We start from the raw sequence: 19,490 nt of genomic DNA, 5'->3' as shown, positions 1-19,490 counted from the left end.
GTGCAGGGCTAGAAAGCCTACTTTTACACTATCTTTAGGATAAGTAAACTGCTCCGCGGTTTTTGGCACATCCATTAAAAGGGTTGCCCCATCCTAGGGTGTATTACTAGGAATTACTTCTACGTCTTATTAGCCCTTGTGCAGTTATATGTTCTAAAGCCGTTTTTGGAGTGTATTAGTGGTGGGGGGGAAAAGGGGCTTATTAGCCGGGTGAAGTGAGATAACTACAGCCTTTTTTTGGGGTGTATTAGTGGTAGGGCTGAAATGATTAATCGATGTAATCGAGGCAAAAAAATCCTCAATCCAGTTTTTCTGCATCGAGGATTCATTTAAAGCACATGACCACGGAGCGCGAGTGACATGAAGCTTCTCACTCACCGCTCCGTGTCCTCCCGTCGGCACCACGCTGCAGGACCTTGCATTCACATATCGTCAGCGCGCTGGCTGACACTGTGTGTGATGTCAGGTCCCCAGTGCATGCTGGGATGAAGACGCGTCTCCTGCGGACTCCAAGTGTCGGTGCACTCTGCACTGAAAGGTAAGTATAAAGTTAGCAGAGGCGGGGCGGGGGGGGGGGGGGGGGGGGGGGGAAATGGTGACACCTGTGATTTGGCATGGGGAAATTGGGGCACCTGTGATTTGGCATGTATAAAGTTATTGGCGGGGGGGGGGGGGGGCACCTGTGATTTGGCATGTGCACTCACCTAAAGAATTATTAGGAACACCATACTAATACGGTGTTGGACCCCCTTTTGCCTTCAGAACTGTCTTAATTCTACGTGGCATTGATTCAACAAGGTGCTGATACCCTTCTTTAGAAATGTTGGCCCATATCGATAGGATAGCATCTTGCAGTTGATGGAGATTTGAGGGATGCACATCCAGGGCACGAAGCTCCCGCTCCACCACATCCCAAAGATGCTCTATTGGGTTGAGATCTGGTGACTGTGGGGGTCATTTTAGTACAGTGAACTCATTGTCATGTTCAAGAAACCAATTTGAAATGATTCGAGCTTTGTGACATGGTGCATTATCCTGCTGGAAGTAGCCATCAGAGGATGGGTACATGGTGGTTATGAAGGGATGGACATGGTCAGAAACAATGCTCAGGTAGCCCGTGGCATTTAAACGATGCCCAATTGGCACTAAGGGGCCTAAAGTGTGCCCAGAAAACATCCCCCACACCATTACACCACCACCACCACCAGCCTGCACAGTGGTAACAAGGCATGATGGATACATGTTCTCATTCTGTTTACGCCAAATTCGGACTCTACCATTTGAATGTCTCAACAGAAATCGAGACTCATCAGACCAGGCAACATTTTTCCAGTCTTCAACAGTCCAATTTTGGTGAGCTTGTGCAAATTGTAGCCTCTTTTTCCTATTTGTAGTGGAGATGAGTGGTACCCGGTGGGGTCTTCTGATGTTGTAGCCCACCTTTCTTTCCCATTCTGACATTCAGTTTGGAGTTCAGGAGATTGTCTTGACCAGGACCACAACCCTATATGCATTGAAGCAACTGCCATGTGATTGGTTGACTAGATAATCGCATTAATGAGAAATAGAACAGGTGTTCCTAATAATTCTTTAGGTGAGTGTATAACGTTATTGGTGGGGGGAGAGGGGTCAATGGGGGCACCTGTGATTTGGTATGTATATATAACGTTATTGGCGGGGGGAAGAGGGGTTAATAGGGGCACCTATGATTTGGCATGTATATATATATATATATATATATATATATATATATATATATATAACGTTATTGGCGGGGGGGAGAGGGGTTAATGGGGGCACCTGTGATTTGGCACATGGAGGCGCTGATCTGGGGGAGTGGGGGACATGGTAGATGTAGATGGCATTGAGGCACTGGGGAAGGGGGACATCATGGCAATCTGGATGGAGGGGCTGATGGCAGTGCCATCATGGGGGCACTGGGGAACATGGCATGGAGGGTCTGCTGATGATCTGATGGCACTGAGGGACATAGGAGGCACTGTGGAAGGGGGACATAATGGCAATCTGGATAGCATGGAAGGGATGATGGCAGTACCATCATGGGGGCACTGGGGGACATGGCATGGAGGGGCTGCTGATCTGATGACACTGGGGGAGTGGGGGACATGGTGCATGGCCTGGAGGCACTGGGGAAGGGGACATCATGGCAATCTGGATGGAGGGGCTGATGGCAGTGCCATAATGGGGGCACTGGGGGACATGGCATAGAGGGGCTGCTGCCTATCACAGAAGAGAATGACTTTTCATATAAAACTTAACTTTTACATCTAGACATTAAAATAATACCCCACAACATATAGAAGATATGATAACAATGTGCCAAAATAGAGAAGGCAGAGCCTGATTTTGGATAATACCATCCAAGTAAACAAAGATGCAACAACCTACAGTTTGGAGACCGAGGGCTAGGATACTTGGCATACGAGAAGTGAGGTCAGGAAAGGGGGGAATTTTTCCCTGATGTATCCCTAAGAGCTACCCCTGCCTAAAGGCGGAGCACTCACCCCGAAAGGGGCGACCCCACCTCTCGGTGGCTAAGCCCTCACCGTCACCTACTGTGACCCTGCCAGTAGATATGATAAATGCCTGTCCCTAGGGGACATGGTGGATGGCATAGGAGGCGCTGGGGAAGGGGGACATCATGGCAATCTGGATAGAGTGGCTGATGGCAGTGCCATTATGGGGGCACTGGGGGACATGGTATGGAGGGGCTGCTGATCAGATGGCACTGGGGGAGTGGGGGACATGGTGGATGGCATAGGAGGCACTGGGAAAGAGGGACATTTTTATAAAGCAATAGGTTATTTTAAGAAGGTTTTTCTTATTAGATTAATCGCAAAAAATAATCAAATAATCGTTTACTGCAGCCCTAATTAGTGGGAAAAAAAGTATTTTTTGCCATTTAGCGGTGCAGTTATATGTTCTAAAGCCATTTTTGGGGTGTAGTAGTGGAAAAAAATAAGGGCTTATTTGCCGTTCAGCGGTGCAGTTATATGTTCTAAAGCTTTTTTTGCAGTGTATTAATTTCATTTTTATTTAATCTAACAGTATGTCAGAAAAGAGAGAGGCCCTGCACAAGGGAGGGGCAGAGGCCTAAATGTTTCTGGCGCAGGCATAGGTCGCAGCAGAGTAAGCGGGCGTGGCAGCAGGGGTCACTTCGAGAGGCCTGAGCTCCCAGTGTCATCTAGCGGTCATGTCTTGACCAAGCAACCCAGCAGTTCTTGAATGGTTGATTCAGTAATCTACTTCATCACAAGTGACATCAGACACCCCCAGCCAAGAGAAGGTGGGTTCATCAGACACAACCCTTAGTTGGCATGGCCCGGGAGCAGGCATTGTGCCCTCACCTGTCCTCAACCTGTCTCTGTTGTTTTCTGTTCCCTCAGCCAGAGAAGTATTATATGCTGTGGGCTCAGCTCCACTATACAGCGAGGACGAGCTATTAGAGGACAGTCAGCAGCTACTGCCCAGCCAAGAGCAAGAAGAGACATCCGCCGCTTCCTCGCAAGTAGTGATGAGTGAAGAGTGGCGATTGGAGTGGGAGCTGGTGTTGCAAGCGGTCAGGCTCCTGGCTCAGAGACCGTTGAGGAGGATATCAGTGACGTGCAGATAGTACTCGATGATGATGTAGCTGATCGCAATTGGGAGCCAGGTGAAAGAAAAGGGCTTCATCATCGGGAGAAGAGGGTCACAGCCTGCTTGTAAGGCAGCGTTAGAGCCAGCAAGTTGGTAGCGTGGCCGGGAGTCAGCAATGAGAAGTTGGGAGCCAAAGGTGCCTGGGGTATACCACCAGCTTCGAAGGAGCCTACCTGCCCAGAAAGTAGTGGTCACGGAGGCAGTGGTAGCAGTCAGTCAGTGAGGAGTGTTGGGGATAAAATCACCTACTCTGCAGTGTGGCAGATTTTCACCGCTGGAGGAGGTGAACATGGCCATTTGCAGAATCTGTGGGCAGAAGGTAAAGCGTGGCCAGGGTGCCAATGTTGGCATCACTGCCCTGCGTCAACATATGCAGCGTCACCATAAAGTGGCCTGGAAGAACCGTGACTCCAATGAGGTGGTCCAGCCTGCCGCAGCACCACCCAGCGGTACGCACCCAATTTCAGGTAGTCAAGGCTCCACCAACCTCAGCCGAAGGGAGCTGTCTGTCCTTCCTATCATCTACCAGTACTGATGCTCCTGCTCCTCGCCCTCCTACTCCTCGTCAGTCATTCCGTCATCAATCGATCACGGAGGCGATTTCCAAGAGACAACCGTATGCGTGCACTCATCCAACGGTGCAGAAGCTGAACGTGCTCCTGGCCAAGTTGCTGGTGCTGCAGTCCCTGTGGTGGACTCTGCACCTTTCAGAGAACTGATGGCTTGTGTCGAGCAGAGGTGGAGAGTCCCAAGCCATCACTTCTTTGCCAAAAAGGCAGTACCAGCCCTGCACAAATATGTAGAATAGAAGATGGTCCAGTCCTTAAGCCTGTCGGTGTCTGTCAAAGTACAAGTGTCGACCTGTAACTACGGTCAAGGACAATATAGGTCCTTTACGGCCCACTGGGTAAATTTGGTTCCTGCCCTGCCACACCAGCAACTTGGCCAGGTGATGCCGCATCCGCCTCCACGTTCTCACGCCGTTGGTCCTGCGACAATGTCCTCCACCTCATCCTCCACTGTGTCCTCAGCCTCCACTGCAGGGACAATTCACAGTGCCCCACCAGCATACCACATGTGCAGGGCACGGCAGTATCACACTGTTCTGCACCTAGTTTGCCTGGGCAAACAAAGTCACACAGGGGAGGGGGGGACTGCTCCGCGTCCTTAATCAAGAAATCGAATCCTGGCTTTCTCCGCGACCACAAAATCAGAACCATGGTGACCAACAACGGGAAGAACATGGTGTCGGCGCTGCATCAAGGAGGGATGAGCCATGCGCCCTGCATGGCGCACATGTTCAATCTGGTTGTCAAGTGTTTTCTGAAGTCTTCCATACATCTGCAAGACATCCTAAAAATGGCCAGGAACCTTTGCATGCACACCGCAAAGCACACCCTCCTTGAGCTGCAGCGGCAGAACGGCATCCTCCAACATAGGCTGATATGCAACGTTTCCACCCGTTGGAATTCCACCCTCCATATGTTGGACCGACTATACGAACAAAGGCCATAAACGATTTCTTGATTAAACAGGCGGACAGAGGTACTCCCCTGTGTAACTTCGATGTTTTACCAGTGGAAGCTCATGCGTGACACCTGCCGTTTGCTCATGCCCTTTGAGGAGGCCACTTTATTTGTCAGTCACCAGGACTACGGGATAAAACAACTCCATTCCACTGATACATGTCCTGGAAAAGATGCTGGTAAATCTGGCTGGTCAGGGGACTGGAGACGTGGCGCCTACATCTCATGGCCACATGAGCCCTGTGGGGGCTGAACTGGAGGAGGAGGACATTGGAGCACAAGCAGGTGACAGGAGAGGAGGAGCAGCCGGAGGAAAGATGATGAGGAAGAGGAGGCAGAGGACCCAGACACACCGTGGCAGTATGCAGTGGAGATGGAGGCAGGGAGTCCCTCCGAGTCACTTGCGCAAATGGACTGATGCATGCTCAGTTGCTTGCGTAGCGACAGCCGAATGACTACTGGCTCTCCACCATGTTAGACCCTCACTACCGGTCCCAATTTTTTTTTTTTTTTTTTTTTTTTACACCCGCTGAGAGGGAGGACAAACTAAACTATTATCAAGACATCCTATATAGTCAGTTGGCCACTGCCTTTCTGCACCATCGTCCATCCTCTCGCAGGTTTGACCGGGGGGCCCTCTGCGCTCACGTTCCACTGCCACGTTCCACTGCCATGGCTGCTGTGACAGGGTGGGGGGTAGGAGCAGTACCAGCTCCATCAGCAGCAACTTGAGTCTAGAGTCGCTGATGAGCATCTTTCTTTACCCGCCTACTGAAGAAACGACTCTCTAGCAGCAGCAGCAGCTAGATATGGAGCAGAACCTGAACCAGCAGGTGGTGGCATGCTTGGACAGCACCCTGCCACCCCACATTGATAATCCGCCTGACTACTGGGCAACTAAACTGGATTTGTGGCCGCAACTGGCCGAGTTTGCCCTGGAAAAGCTGTCCTGCCCGGCCAGTAGTGTGGCATCAGAGTGGGTGTTTAGTGCGGTGGTGGCCAAAGTTATCGCAAGGAGAACTCGCCTGTCCACCCAAAATGTGGAGAGACTGACCTTTGTCAAGATGAATCAGGCGTGGATCAGCCAGGATTTCCACCCACCAATGCCTGAGGAATCAGATTAAATCATCCATGCTGCCTCACCCAAACCTTGACAAAAGAGACCTGTTTCTTCTGGCTACCTGCCTCAGCTACTATTCTGATACTGTCACCCACCTGATGCCACACATCTGATGCCAAGTGCTACTTCTTACACCCACCATCATCAGCAGGTACTGTTATTGCCACCCACGTCCCCACTCTGCTACTGGGTCACTCTGTGGTCTCCTGATGCTGCTGCCACCTCTACACTATGTCATTGTGCAACTCTGTGGCCTCCTCATGCTGCTGCTACCTCCATACTATGTCACTGGGCCACTCTGTGGCCTCCTCATGCTGCTTCTGCTGCCACCTCCACACTATGTCACCTTGCCAGTCTGTGGCCTCCTCATGCAGCTGCTAACTCAACACTATGTCACTGGGCCACTCTGTGGCTTCCTCATGCTGCTGCCACCTCCACACTATGTAAATGGTCCACTCTGTGGTCTCCTCATGCTGCTGCTGCCACCTCCCCATTATGTCACTGTCATGGCATGGTGTGGGAGGGGAACTCCACACCAAACACAAGAGGGAGGGAGAAGGTATTAGGCCTGCAAACTAGGGAAAGGGGAAGGTCACCACCTAATAAAATCCCAACCTGAGTCCTCACAGCTAACAGAATGAAAAGACCCTGATAGTAGGACTGTTCATCCACAGGAACCTTAGCCAGGCTCACCCAAGAAAGCCCTGAAGAAAGTTATTGGGCCACAGAGTTTGGCTGAAGGAACAACAGTGTGCCGCAGGTCTGGTACCAAAAGACAGGGAAATAAACACAATACAAAAAGGAAAGACACTTAACTCCGGGTAAATTGAAAGCAGGAATTCAGCCGAGATCCAGAAACCAAACGATCAGAAGGGTGGGATCAGACTATAAAGGGTAGAATTGATGACCACTGAGCAACAGCTGAGACAAGGGAAGTGGTCATTAACCCTATCAACACTGAATCAAGAGAAATCAGTACCCCCCCCCACCCCTTCTACGGGTGACCTCTGGGCACCCAGGACCGACCTTATCAGGATGGGCTCTGTGAAAGGCCTTCACATCGGCCGCTGGAACCCACAACCTCTCCTCTGGCCCGTAACCGTTCCCGTGGACAATATACTGGAGGGATCTACAGAGAACTCGGGAGTCCATAATCCTGCCGATTTGAAATTCTAATTACCGTCCACCATGACAGGAGCGGAAGGCAAGGAGGACGGCTCAACACATTTCTTCAACAACAACTTATGAAATACGTTATGAATTTTCAAAGCCTGAGGAAGTTCAAGACGGAAGGCTACAGTGTTAACAATGGCAGTGATCTTATATGGACCAATAAATCTTGGGCCCAACTTCCAAGAAGGTACCTTAAGCTTAATGTTTCTTGTGGACAGCCACACAGAATCACCCACTCTCATGTCCAGAACCATTCATGGGTCTCTTGTCAGCCACATGCTTATACCAGTTGCCCATCCTTTTCAGGTTATTTTGAATTTTCCGCCAAATCAAAGACAAAGAGGAGGAAAATCGTTCCTCCTCAGGAATGCCGGAAGTTTGAGAACCAGAAAATGTGCTAAACTGCAGATGGAATCCATATGCTCCAAAAAATTGCAAATTATCAGTGGACTCCTGTCTACGGTTATTAATGGCAAACTCAGCTAACGACAAGAATGAAGACCACTCCTCCTGGTTCTCCAAAACATCTCAAGTAAGTCTCCAGATTCTGATTGGTGCGCTCCGTGTGTCTGTTCGACTGAGAATGAAAAGCCGAAGAAAAGGACAATTGTATCCCCAGTCGAGTACAGAACGCAGAGACAAACTGAGTCACCCAATCAGACACCACTTCAGAGGGAGTGCCACGTAGTTTCACGATGTTATCGACAAACACCTGTCCAAGAGTTTTGGCATTAGGTACAGCAGGCAATGCTATAAAATGTGCCATTTTGCTAAACCGATCAACTACCACCAGGATCACGTTTTTTCCCGAAGAATTCGGAAAATCTGTGATAAAGTCCATGGACAAATGTGTCCAAGGTCTGGACGGGATGGGTAGCGGAAGAAGAGATCCAGAAGTACAGTGATGTTCCTCAAATACCTTGTGATGCAAGTCTGAAGGAACAAACAATTTCTCTGCAGGAGAATTCGTCCGATGCATCCTCTTGGGCCTCCAACACCTTAGCCTCAAGATCAGGATATAGGGCAGATATGACTACCCCTTCAGACAAAATTGGACTAGGATCTTTAGAATCCCCCCCCCCCCATGAAAGCTGTGTGACAAAGCATCTGCCTTGACGTTCTTAACCCCAGGGCAGTAGGTGACAAAGAAGTTAAATCTGGTGAAAAACAGCGACCATCTGGCCTGCCTTGGATTCAGTCGTTTAGCCTACTCAAGGTAAGCCAGATTTTTGTGATCAGTAATTACCATAATAGGATGACTTTCTCCTTCCAACCAATGGCGCCATTGTTCAAAAGTCAACTTAATGGCCAGCAATTCCCTATTACCCACGTCATAATTTCTTTCAGCAGTTGAGAGTTTTTTAGAGAAAAAAAGCACATGGGCGTCATTTACTAGGTGAAGGACCTTGCAACAAAACTGCTCCTACCCCTACCTCGGATGCATCAACCTCTACAATGAATGGCTGAGACATGTCCGGTTGCACCAGAATAGGGGCTAAAGCGAAACATTTTTTCACAGCAGAACAGGCTTGTAATGCCGCCTCAGACCAAACAGAAAAATCTACCCCCTTCCTAGTCATGTCTGTCAAAGGTTTAACCACAGTCCAATAGTTCAAGATTAATTTACGGTAGTAGTTGGTGAATCCCATAAAACCGCATAAGCTCTTTCAGATTCACCGCACGGACTTTCTCAGGATCCATACGAAAACCTGAGGAGAGCAGGTAACCCAGAATTGCACTTCCTGAGGAGCAAAGACACATTTTTCCATCTTCGCATACAATTTATTCTCTCTTAAGATCTGTAACACCTGTCTCACAGTCGATAAATACCTCGATTTCCACAGATTTGGACTCTAGCGCCACCTCAGCAGACAGGAGAAATCGGGTACTACCAGTAAATGACAAAAGTACGTTTTCTTGCTCCCCACCCACACCTTGACGCTGAATGTATGGACAAATATTCACGAAATGTCCCTTTTTTCCACAACAAAAACAGACTCCCTTCATATGACCAGAGCTCTTACCAGCAGTCCCAGGAGTAGCTCCCCCAACTGCATAGGCTCATCACAAAGCATAACCACAGGTGTCTCTTTACCATAAGTGTCAAAGGAAGCCACCACCTTATTTGACAGTACGTGCTGAGGATGAGGACCCTTAGATCTCCCCCTCAGGCATCCATCCAGGCGTACAGCAAGGGACATAGCTGCTTCCAATGTCTCAGGTTTTTCATGAAAGGCCAACGCGTCCTGCAGCCTCTCAGATAGACCCTGACAGAACTGGCTATGGAGAGCAGGATCATTCCACTCCGTATCCGTAGCCCATCTCCTAAATTCAGAGCAATAGATTTCTGCGGAGCGCTCTCCCTGCCGTAAACCACGTAACTTGGTCTCAGCCTAAGAGATCCGATCCGGTCATCATAAATAAGACCAAAGGCTCTAAAAAATTAATCTACCGACTGGAGGGACGGTGATCCGGTCGGCAGAGAAAAAGCCCAAGACTGTGCATCATCCTTAAGCAAAGAAACGATCATACCCACACGTTGACACTCATCCCCAGAAGAGTATGGACGCAGCTTAAAGTAAAACTTACACGATTCCCTGAACCAAATGAAATTGTCACTACCCCCAGAAAATCTGTCACCACCTAATAAAATCCCAACCTGAGCCCTGACTGCTAACAGAATGAACAGACCCCGATAGTAGGACTATTCATCTGCAGGAACCTAAGCCAGGCTCACCCAAGAAGGCCTTGAAGATAGTGATTGGGCCACAGACAACCTGTTCCTTTCAGCTGAAGGAACAAGAGTCTGCCCCAGGTCTGGTACCAAAAGACAGGGTAATAAACACAATACAAAAAGGAAAGACACTTAACTCCGGGTAAATGGAAAGCAGGAACTCAGCCGAGATCCAGACACCAAACGATCCACAACCAGAATGAGCTATCTACCACATAGTCAGAAGGGTGGGGTCAGACTATAAAGGGTAGAAGTGATGACCACTGAGCAACAGCTGAGACAAGGGAAGTGGTCATTAACCCTATCAACACTGAATCAAGAGAAATCAGGGAGACTGTTAGATTCCTCAATGCTCAGCCAATCTCCCTGATCTCCTGACATCAGTCACCTGAGGGACTGTGACAGTCGCTAGGCCACTCTGTGGTCTCCTCATGCTGCTGCTACCTCAACACTGTGTCACTGGGCCACTCTGTGCACTTCTCAAGATATTCTCCCGCCCTCTCCACTCCATGACTGGGCTACTATTTTGCCTTTTTGGCATGGTTGACATCATCATTTATTTGACCCTTCTTCTGATCTGTCAGAAGGAAGGACAAATTAGATGCGCAACAGATCCTGTCTGTGTAACAGCTGTAAGGCATCTATGGTCCCTTCAGAATTGGCTTATGGTTTGGTAGCAAAAAGCAGGAGTGGGTACAAAACACAGAAGACATGCAAACATTCCATTCACGTGTCATCTCTGTTTTGGATCCAGTCCTGTTTTTTTGGGCTTTAGTAATACTGATGGATTACTGACCAAATGCTGACCGAGTGAAGGCGGATGCTCAACAGACAGGATCAGTTTTTTGGGGGGGTTATTGTTCTGACAGATCAGAGGAAGGGCAAAATATTTAGTGACGTCAACACAAACTTACAGGGGGCTCTACTTATATAAGCGTTTAACAGAACAGGTTCTGTAGACATCTATGTGGAATCAGCTGACGATAGTGTAGAAGGAGTGTGCTCTTTCACGCTATAGTAGGATCTTGGGCCTCTGCACGGTTCTTTATACCTGGCGCTAACATCAACCTGTAAGGCTGAGTTGACACTTCAGTTATGTGGTCAGTTTTGGCCCCTAACTGCCCAAATAAGTAAAGTGTGCAGTGATTCTAAGAGCGACGCCTGTCATGTGTGTGTCAAACTGACTCACAGTATTGTTTCACTACTACAGCAGACTCCCTATGCATGTTACTGCAAAGCACAGTGTTCTACACCACTATACAGGCTCTCTGCAGCCAGGAATTAGCTGTTTTTTAACACGATTCGCCACAAATAAATTCGAATCAAATCAAATCTTTTCGGAAAATTCGAGGAACCAACCGAATCAAATTTTTTAGAAATTTGCTCATCTCTAGTTGGAAGCCACCTTGTTCGCTGCTAGATGGGCCTGACACAATTTTGATAAAAAATGTGCGCAAAGAACTTCCAATTTTCATATAGTAAGCATAGCAGTAATGCAGTTTACATTTATTCATATTTCCAGTGTTTGCATGTGTCTACTGCTACTTGTAGTCCTTGTTTGTAGACAGATAGACAGACAGATTGAATGTTTTTGTCATTTTAAAACATCAGTGCCTCTTTTTTTCCCAACAACCAGTGTTACAGGTTGCAAAATTAACTTACCAGTGCCTGGCTCACATTTCCCCCTGTAGCCAGAGACTTGAAGTGGCTGCTGTTGTATACAAGCTGGAAATCAGAAATCTCCAGCGTCTCCAGTTCCTCTTGACTCTGTCTGTCGATCACATGGAGCTTTTCTGCACTGTCTAGCAGTGCCACTGTACGAGCATTGATCCACTGCAAAAATGAGGTGCAATTAATTGTACCTTGTAAAACAGAGCAGCAGCTGCTAAGGAGACAGCTGGTGTCTGCAGAATACTCACTGTGAAGTTGATAAGATCATAGTGCAGATGGAGCTGCTTCTGCTTGTTGATATGAATTGCCCCTGATTCGTCCCTCTTCACCTGGAGATAAAGGATTCCTGTTAATGATACACTAATATACCATACACAGCACTAATAATGAAACCTTCCTATTAAATGGTGGAAAACGCTCTGATACAAAATGCTCAACCACTACCTGCCACAAAACACTTGGAGCCCCATTTTTCAAATCTGATGTCACTAATAACCATGGAAAGCTTTTACTTATCCAAGGGAGTCTGACTGTTTAGCATGGCACATTGTACGGCTTAGGCTACTTTCACATTGGCGTTTCTGGGTCCGCTTATGAGATCCGTTTCAGGGCTCTCACAAGCGGCCCAAAACGGATCAGTTCAGCCCCAATGCTTTCTGAATGGATAAGGATCCGTTCATAATGCATCAATTTGGCTGCGTTTGGTCTCCGTTGCGTTTTTTTTAGGCGGTCACTAAAACGCAGCTTGCAGCGTTTTGGTGTCTGCCTGACGATGCGGAGCCAAATGGATCCGTCCTGATTAACAATGTAAGTCAATGGGGACGGATCAGTTTTTCACTGACACAATATGGTGCAATTGAAAACGGATCCGTCCCCCATTGACTTTCAATGTAAGTCAAGACGGATCCATTTTGACTTAGACCTTTTTATTTTTTATAAACAATGCAAACGGATCCGTTATGAATGGATACAAGCGTTTGCATTATAGGTGCAGATCCGTCTGTGCAGATACAAGACGGATACGCACCGAACGCCAGTGTGAAAGTAGCCTTAGTGGTATATGTTGGTTGATGTGTTGTGATATTTTTATTTTTTGTTTACTGTAGATTTTAATACCTTAGTAATTTTTGAAATGTTTATTATTTCTTATAAAAAGTGAACAATTAACATTTACCATACATCTATGCCCTCTCTCCTTCTGTACCAGTTTGTAACTCATCTTGTTTATGATTAGTGCAATTGTCTGTATAATGTATGTGCACCTCTTCTCATATGTACAGCGCTATGGAATGAATGGCGCTTTAATAATAAATAATAATAATTTACTCCATGTTAGCACCACTAAGACCTGCATCTATCTGACTTTAATTGCATATCCTAGTAATATGCCATCAAACTCTGAGATGACACATAACGTAGGTATAATACACTGGTAGGTATATAGTATGGCAGTGTACTATACCTGTCAGTTTTACACTCACAGCCAGCGCCGATAACGGCAACTGCAGCAAAGTGTCGGCTGTATGAACACTAGACTCTTGAGCCCTTGTTCGGACCCTCGGAATAAATTCAAAATTACAGTCATGTTCAATTGACCACCAGGTCCCTTTAGGGGTCCTAACCTATATATAACAAAACTACATACTTTATTATTGATTATTTAAAACTTCAAAACAAAAAAGAACCAAACGTGTGATTAAAACTGTCAGGGTGAAACAGGGGACAGTTGTTAATTTCACCGATAGCAGCAGTAATAGGGTCAGTGTTTTATATCACAACACTGTGCTAGTTATAAACACTTTAAGGCTAATACCCCAACTTCCCTGATGAAGCCACACATGCGGTGAAACATGTAGAGTCTGCCAGTTTTTAGCCAGGGTTGAGCAGAGGGACGCCATTAACCATTAACAAACACAGTGTGGTTGAATTAGAATTGTGTAGGTTAAGTGAACAGTGTGGGAGTCCAGCTACGGTGTGAATGTGTGTATGGGATAGGGAATCAGCTTCTTTAGTTAACTGCTATACCGTCAGGGAAAGCAGCCTTGCTCCCTGAGCAGATACATTTATTACCACATTGTATTCTAAGTTAAAAATGTGGGAGGGGGAGTAAAAAGGACAACGTAAATTGTTGCAGCAATTAGGAGCATTGCTGTATCCCCTGTCTCACCTCCACAGGTTACTGTTATTAATAAATAGAAAATCTACTCCGCAAGTCATTTGACACGATAACAAAAGGTAGTGCACATAGTGTATATGGTCAAAGAATCAAATATACAGGTCCTTCTCAAAAAATTAGCATATTGTGATAAAGTTCATTATTTTCTGTAATGTACTGATAAACATTAGACTTTCATATATTTTAGATTCATTACACACCAACTGAAGTAGTTCAAGCCTTTTATTGTTTTAATATTGATGATTTTGGCATACAGCTCATGAAAACCCAAATTTCCTATCTCAAAAAATTAGCATATTTAATCCGACCAATAAAAGAAAAGTGTTTTTAATACAAAAAAAGTCAACCTTCAAATAATTATGTTCAGTTCTGCACTCAATACTTGGTCGGGAATCCTTTTGCAGAAATTACTGCTATAATGCGGCGTGGCATGGAGGCAATCAGCCTGTGGCACTGCTGAGGTGTTATGGAGGCCCAGGATGCTTCGATAGCAGCCTTAAGCTCATCCAGAGTGTTGGGTCTTGCGTCTCTCAACTTTCTCTTCCCAATATCCCACAGATTCTCTATGGGGTTCAGGTCAGGAGAGTTGGCAGGCCAATTGAGCACAGTAATACCATGGTCAGTAAACCATTTACCAGTGGTTTTGGCACTGTGAGCAGGTGCCAGGTCGTGCTGAAAAATGAAATCTTCATCTCCATAAAGCTTTTCAGCAGATGGAAGCATGAAGTGCTCCAAAATCTCCTGATAGCTAGCTGCATTGACCCTGCCCTTGATAAAACACAGTGGACCAACACCAGCAGCTGACATGGCACCCCAGACCATCACTGACTGTGGGTACTTGACACTGGACTTCAGGCATTTTGGCATTTCCCTCTCCCCAGTCTTCCTCCAGACTCTGGCACCTTGATTTCTGAATGACATGCAACAGTCCAGTGCTGCTTCTCTGTAGCCTAGGTCAGGCGCTTCTGCCGCTGTTTCTGGTTCAAAAGTGGCTTGACCTGAGGAATGCGGCACCTGTAGCCCATTTCCTGCACACGCCTGTACACGGTGGCTCTGGATGTTTCTACTCCAGACTCAGTCCACTGCTTCCGCAGGTCCCCCAAGGTCTGGAATCGGTCCTTCTCCACAATCTTCCTCAGGGTCCGGTCACCTCTTCTCGTTGTGCAGTGTTTTCTGACACACTTTTTCCTTCCCACAGACTTCCCACTGAGGTGCCTTGATACAGCACTCTGGGAACAGCCTATTCGTTCAGAAATTTCTTTCTGTGTCTTACCCTCTTGCTTGAGGATGTCAATGATGGCCTTCTGGACAGCAGTCAGGTCGGCAGTCTTACCCATGATTGCGGTTTTGAGTAATGAACCAGGCTGGGAGTTTTTAAAAGCCTCAGGAATCTTTTGCAGGTGTTTAGAGTTAATTAGTTGATTCAGATGATTAGGTTAATAGCTCGTTTAGAGAACCTTTTCATGATATGCTAATTTTTTTAGATAGGAATTTTGGGTTTTCATGAGCTGTATGCCAAAATCATCAATATTAAAACAATAAAAGGCTTGAACTACTTCAGTTGGTGTGTAATGAATCTAAAATATATGAAAGTCTAATGTTTATCAGTACATTACAGAAAATAATGAACTTTATCACAATATGCTAATTTTTTGAGAAGGACCTGTATATATAAAAAAAGAGTGTGAATAAATTAAGAGTTGTGGATAAAATAATAACACCACACAATTCACCCTTAAAAAAAAGTGTTTATAAATTGCACAGTGTTGTGATATAAAACACTGACCCTATTACTGCTGCTATCAGTGAAATTAACAAATGTCCCCTGTTTCGCCCTGAAAGTTTTAATCACACGTTTGGTTTTAAAGGGATCTGGTGGTCAATTGACCATGACTGTAATTTTGGCTGTATGAACAACCCCAATTCCAAAAATGATTTGCAAATCCAGTTCAAATTTATTTTTATTTTTTTCATGAAATGGTAAAATGTCCTACTTTCAACATCTGATACACTGTATGTGTTCTATGATCTGATGTGAATAAAATATGCCTCGATGAGATTTGCATATTATTGCATTCCGTTTCATTAACATTTATTTACATTTTGCACAGTGCCCCAACTGTTTTGGAATTGGGGTTGTACCAAGAGACACTAGCTATGGATGCTATGTGCTGCACTCTTGACTACATCCAGTTACAGGAAATAACTTGCAATCTGAATGTACAGTTACATCCTTTCGTGGGAAGGGGTAAAATGCCATATTTTAAGTAAAGGGCTAAGACAGATAAAAAGATTAATACGTGTTCAATTAGTCTCTTTTTTACACTGCATTTCTCACTGCATACATAATAAATATATTCTCAAATACCTTTAATTATTTATAATGGCTCGTATTATCTGGGGAGCAATCATTAGGAGAAACAAAATGGCCACTTTCCCATTAGTTCACACAAAACCTGTCCTAATCACACAGCAGGACAAGTTACTTCACAGCACTGTGCTAAAGAGCTGACTCATCCTCCTCTCTGCTTTACTGTCGGTTCCGGCCCTCCCTCACAGATTTACACCCCATAAAGCTCCTCACACAGTTCTTCTGGCCCCAGAATACGCCACATGCCCACTCCCCTCACAGCATCCAGTTCCCCTACTCACAGCAACTAAGAGTGTTAAAAACCGGAAGTGCAGGATTCCTCTTGAGGCGCACTTTCCCCCAGCGGAGATCAGGGAAAGCACCCTGTTCTAAAAATGAGTATTGTTAGTATATCCAAGTTCAGGCCACTCTATGGCAGCACTGAACTGTGATATAGTGATTTCTATACAGAATAATGGAGCAATTTACATCTGATGATTTTAAGTTGTGGTCCACTTGGGGGACTTAACAAAAAGTAAAAAAAGATTTTAAAAAAAGTTTTGAAAATATAAAAATAAAATAAAAATAAAAACAAAATAAAATTAGATTTATATACACAGGGTGTCCCTAAACATAATGACCATGCTTAGGAATACCCCTTTCATGTTTATAACACTGACTCCATATATGGAGTCAGAGCAGGGACTCCTCCAGGGAATTTTATCATGAATACAGATGATAAGAACTTTAGCTGAATCTCTGGGTAATTTGGTTCATGAGGAGACATGAAGTGCAGAGAGGATGAACAGGACAGACTGTGGTAATGGAGACAAGTGCTGATGCTCATTAGCCACACCTCACCCTCATCTCCATTCCCGCAAAGATTCACCTGTATTTAGGATCATAACCCCTGACAAGCAGAGCAGAGAGGAGGATGAGGCAGCTCTATAGCTCAGTGTTGTGAAATAACTTTTCCTGCTGTGTGATTAGGACAGGTTTTGTGTGTACTACTAGGACGGCGGCCATTTTATTTCTCCTTATAATTGCTCCCTAGACAAAACGAGCCATTATAACTAATGAAAGGTATTTGTGAATATATTTATTATAAAATAATATTTAAGTATTTACATTTTCTTAATTCCCTGAGAACCCCTTTAACCACAATCCATGCATCCACCAGTAAAACTCCCAGTAAAGGCACCAAACATCCACATGGTCCCATTTAACTTCGGTATGCCAAAAGAGTGTCCTATGGCATACTGCCATTTGGTAGAAGTATGCTTACACAGTGGCATCAGCTTTCAGTCAAAGCTACAAATGTGTCCTGCCTTACCTTTCCTGTTGCCTGGAGCCTGTCAAGGGTTTTGCTAACATGTCCAAATATTGTACCGAATGGGTTTTGTGAGAACCTGGAGTCCTTAAAGGGGTGTTCCGTTACAACAACATACCACCATCCTGCGTCTGATCATTGGGGGTCTGACCGCTTAAGCCCCTGCCAATTATTAGAATGGGGCCTGGGCTCCCCTGTTTGAATGGAGCAGCAGACACTTCCAAAAGGTAGCTGAGCACTTGTACTCTGCTGTCTCTGGCAGTTCCACAGACCTGAATCGAGCGGGGGAACACGGCACCTGTTCTTGCGACTAGTAAGGGCCCCAGCGGTCAGGCCCCCACTAATCATACACTTATTACCCATTATGTGGATAGGAGAAAGTTGTTGTAATGGTATCAACCGAATTAGAGCTAAGGTAAGGGTGGACACAACTGTCTGGGTCAGGAAATATACAAAAAAATGGAAAGAAAAGATGAAATATGCACCTTAGATAATGAAAGGGGTCTTACAGCTATTACAAGCCTAGCACAACAGAGCAGCTGATTCCCGATTCAAGCGGCAGCCTTGAATCAGGGATCACCGGAACTTTAGGGCCCTTGCACACGACCGTGAGCGGGCCATGTCCCGGAGCGGCATTGATCGTGCGCACGGGAGCACACTGCATCATAGATTATAATGATGTTGTGCACGTCAGGCCGCCCACGGGACTATTGTCCCACACTTATATGATCTTATGAGTGCAGGACAATAGTCCTGCGAACAGCCTGACGTGCACAGCATCATTGTAATCTATGATGCTGTGCGCTCCTGTGCGCACGATCAATGCCGCTCCGGGACATATGGCCCGTGCACAGACCATATGTCTCGGAGGGCATACGGTCATGTGCAAGGGCTCTTAGTCTCCAGAAAGGTGATTATCCTTTGGTTATATCCTGTATGCTAATGGAATACCCGTTAATAGAGCTTATATAGAGTATACTTTAAAACACAATTTCTTGTCCCAGGCAAATTATTTGGTTTATTCTCTCATTCTGCAACTTCATTAATTAACGCCTTCAGGACGTGGTCTACTTCTGTATTAACTGACAGGGCGAATTCTTCTTTTTGTCATCTCACATTCCAAAAGCCACAACATTTCATTTTTCTGTCAGCATAGGGCTTGTTCTTTGCATGACAAGTCTTATGTTTAATGGCACTATTATGGTGTATGCATTGTGTTAATGTTATTTTTGGGGGGGTTTGTTATGGTGTTGTAACTGTATGACTGTATTCTGGTGGTCAATACGATTAGAGCAATACCAAATATATAGTTTTTTTTAATTAATATTCTACTTTTGTACAATGAAAATTTTTGAAAATAATTGGTTCCTCTGTCGCTGCATTCAAAGACCCATAACATTTTTACCTCACATGAAGTTGTGTGAAGGATGAGTTGTAGTTTTCATTGGTGACATTTTGAGATGATCACTTTATATTGCATTATTGGTAGATGAAATTAACAAAAACAGCAATACTAGCATTTTTTCAATTTTCTGTAGGCTGTTAAACCTGTGGGACTAATGTGATTGTTCTAATTTACGATAGGAAAAAAAAAATCATCCAGCACGGTCGTCCACTGTTAAAATCCAGGTTTTATTAGGTATACATTAAAAGTAAAAAGTACTGATCCCATAGGACAGAGGGATAAAACTTAACATTTATTTTAGGTCGAACTAAAATTAAAGACAACAGAGGAGGAGCCTCTAGACAAAAC

General features: G+C 45.5%; 1 protein-coding gene across 1 annotated transcript in view; it reads right to left on the bottom strand.

Moving 5' to 3' along the window:
* The window catches only part of LOC122923145 (vacuolar protein sorting-associated protein 8 homolog), a 110,360-nt gene that overhangs the window by 52,431 nt on the left and 38,439 nt on the right, over window positions 1-19,490 (bottom strand). The window contains exons 15-16 of the mRNA XM_044273870.1: window positions 12,130-12,210; window positions 11,873-12,043 (exon numbers count right to left, since the gene is read on the bottom strand). Of these exons, the coding sequence (XP_044129805.1) occupies window positions 11,873-12,043; window positions 12,130-12,210 (252 nt within the window). The remainder of the gene's footprint in view (window positions 1-11,872; window positions 12,044-12,129; window positions 12,211-19,490) is intronic.

The sequence above is a fragment of the Bufo gargarizans genome, unplaced genomic scaffold (genome assembly GCF_014858855.1).
Source record: "Bufo gargarizans isolate SCDJY-AF-19 unplaced genomic scaffold, ASM1485885v1 original_scaffold_1260_pilon, whole genome shotgun sequence".
Classification (NCBI taxonomy): Eukaryota; Metazoa; Chordata; class Amphibia; order Anura; family Bufonidae; genus Bufo; species Bufo gargarizans.
This window is presented reverse-complemented; position numbering and strand designations above follow the sequence as displayed.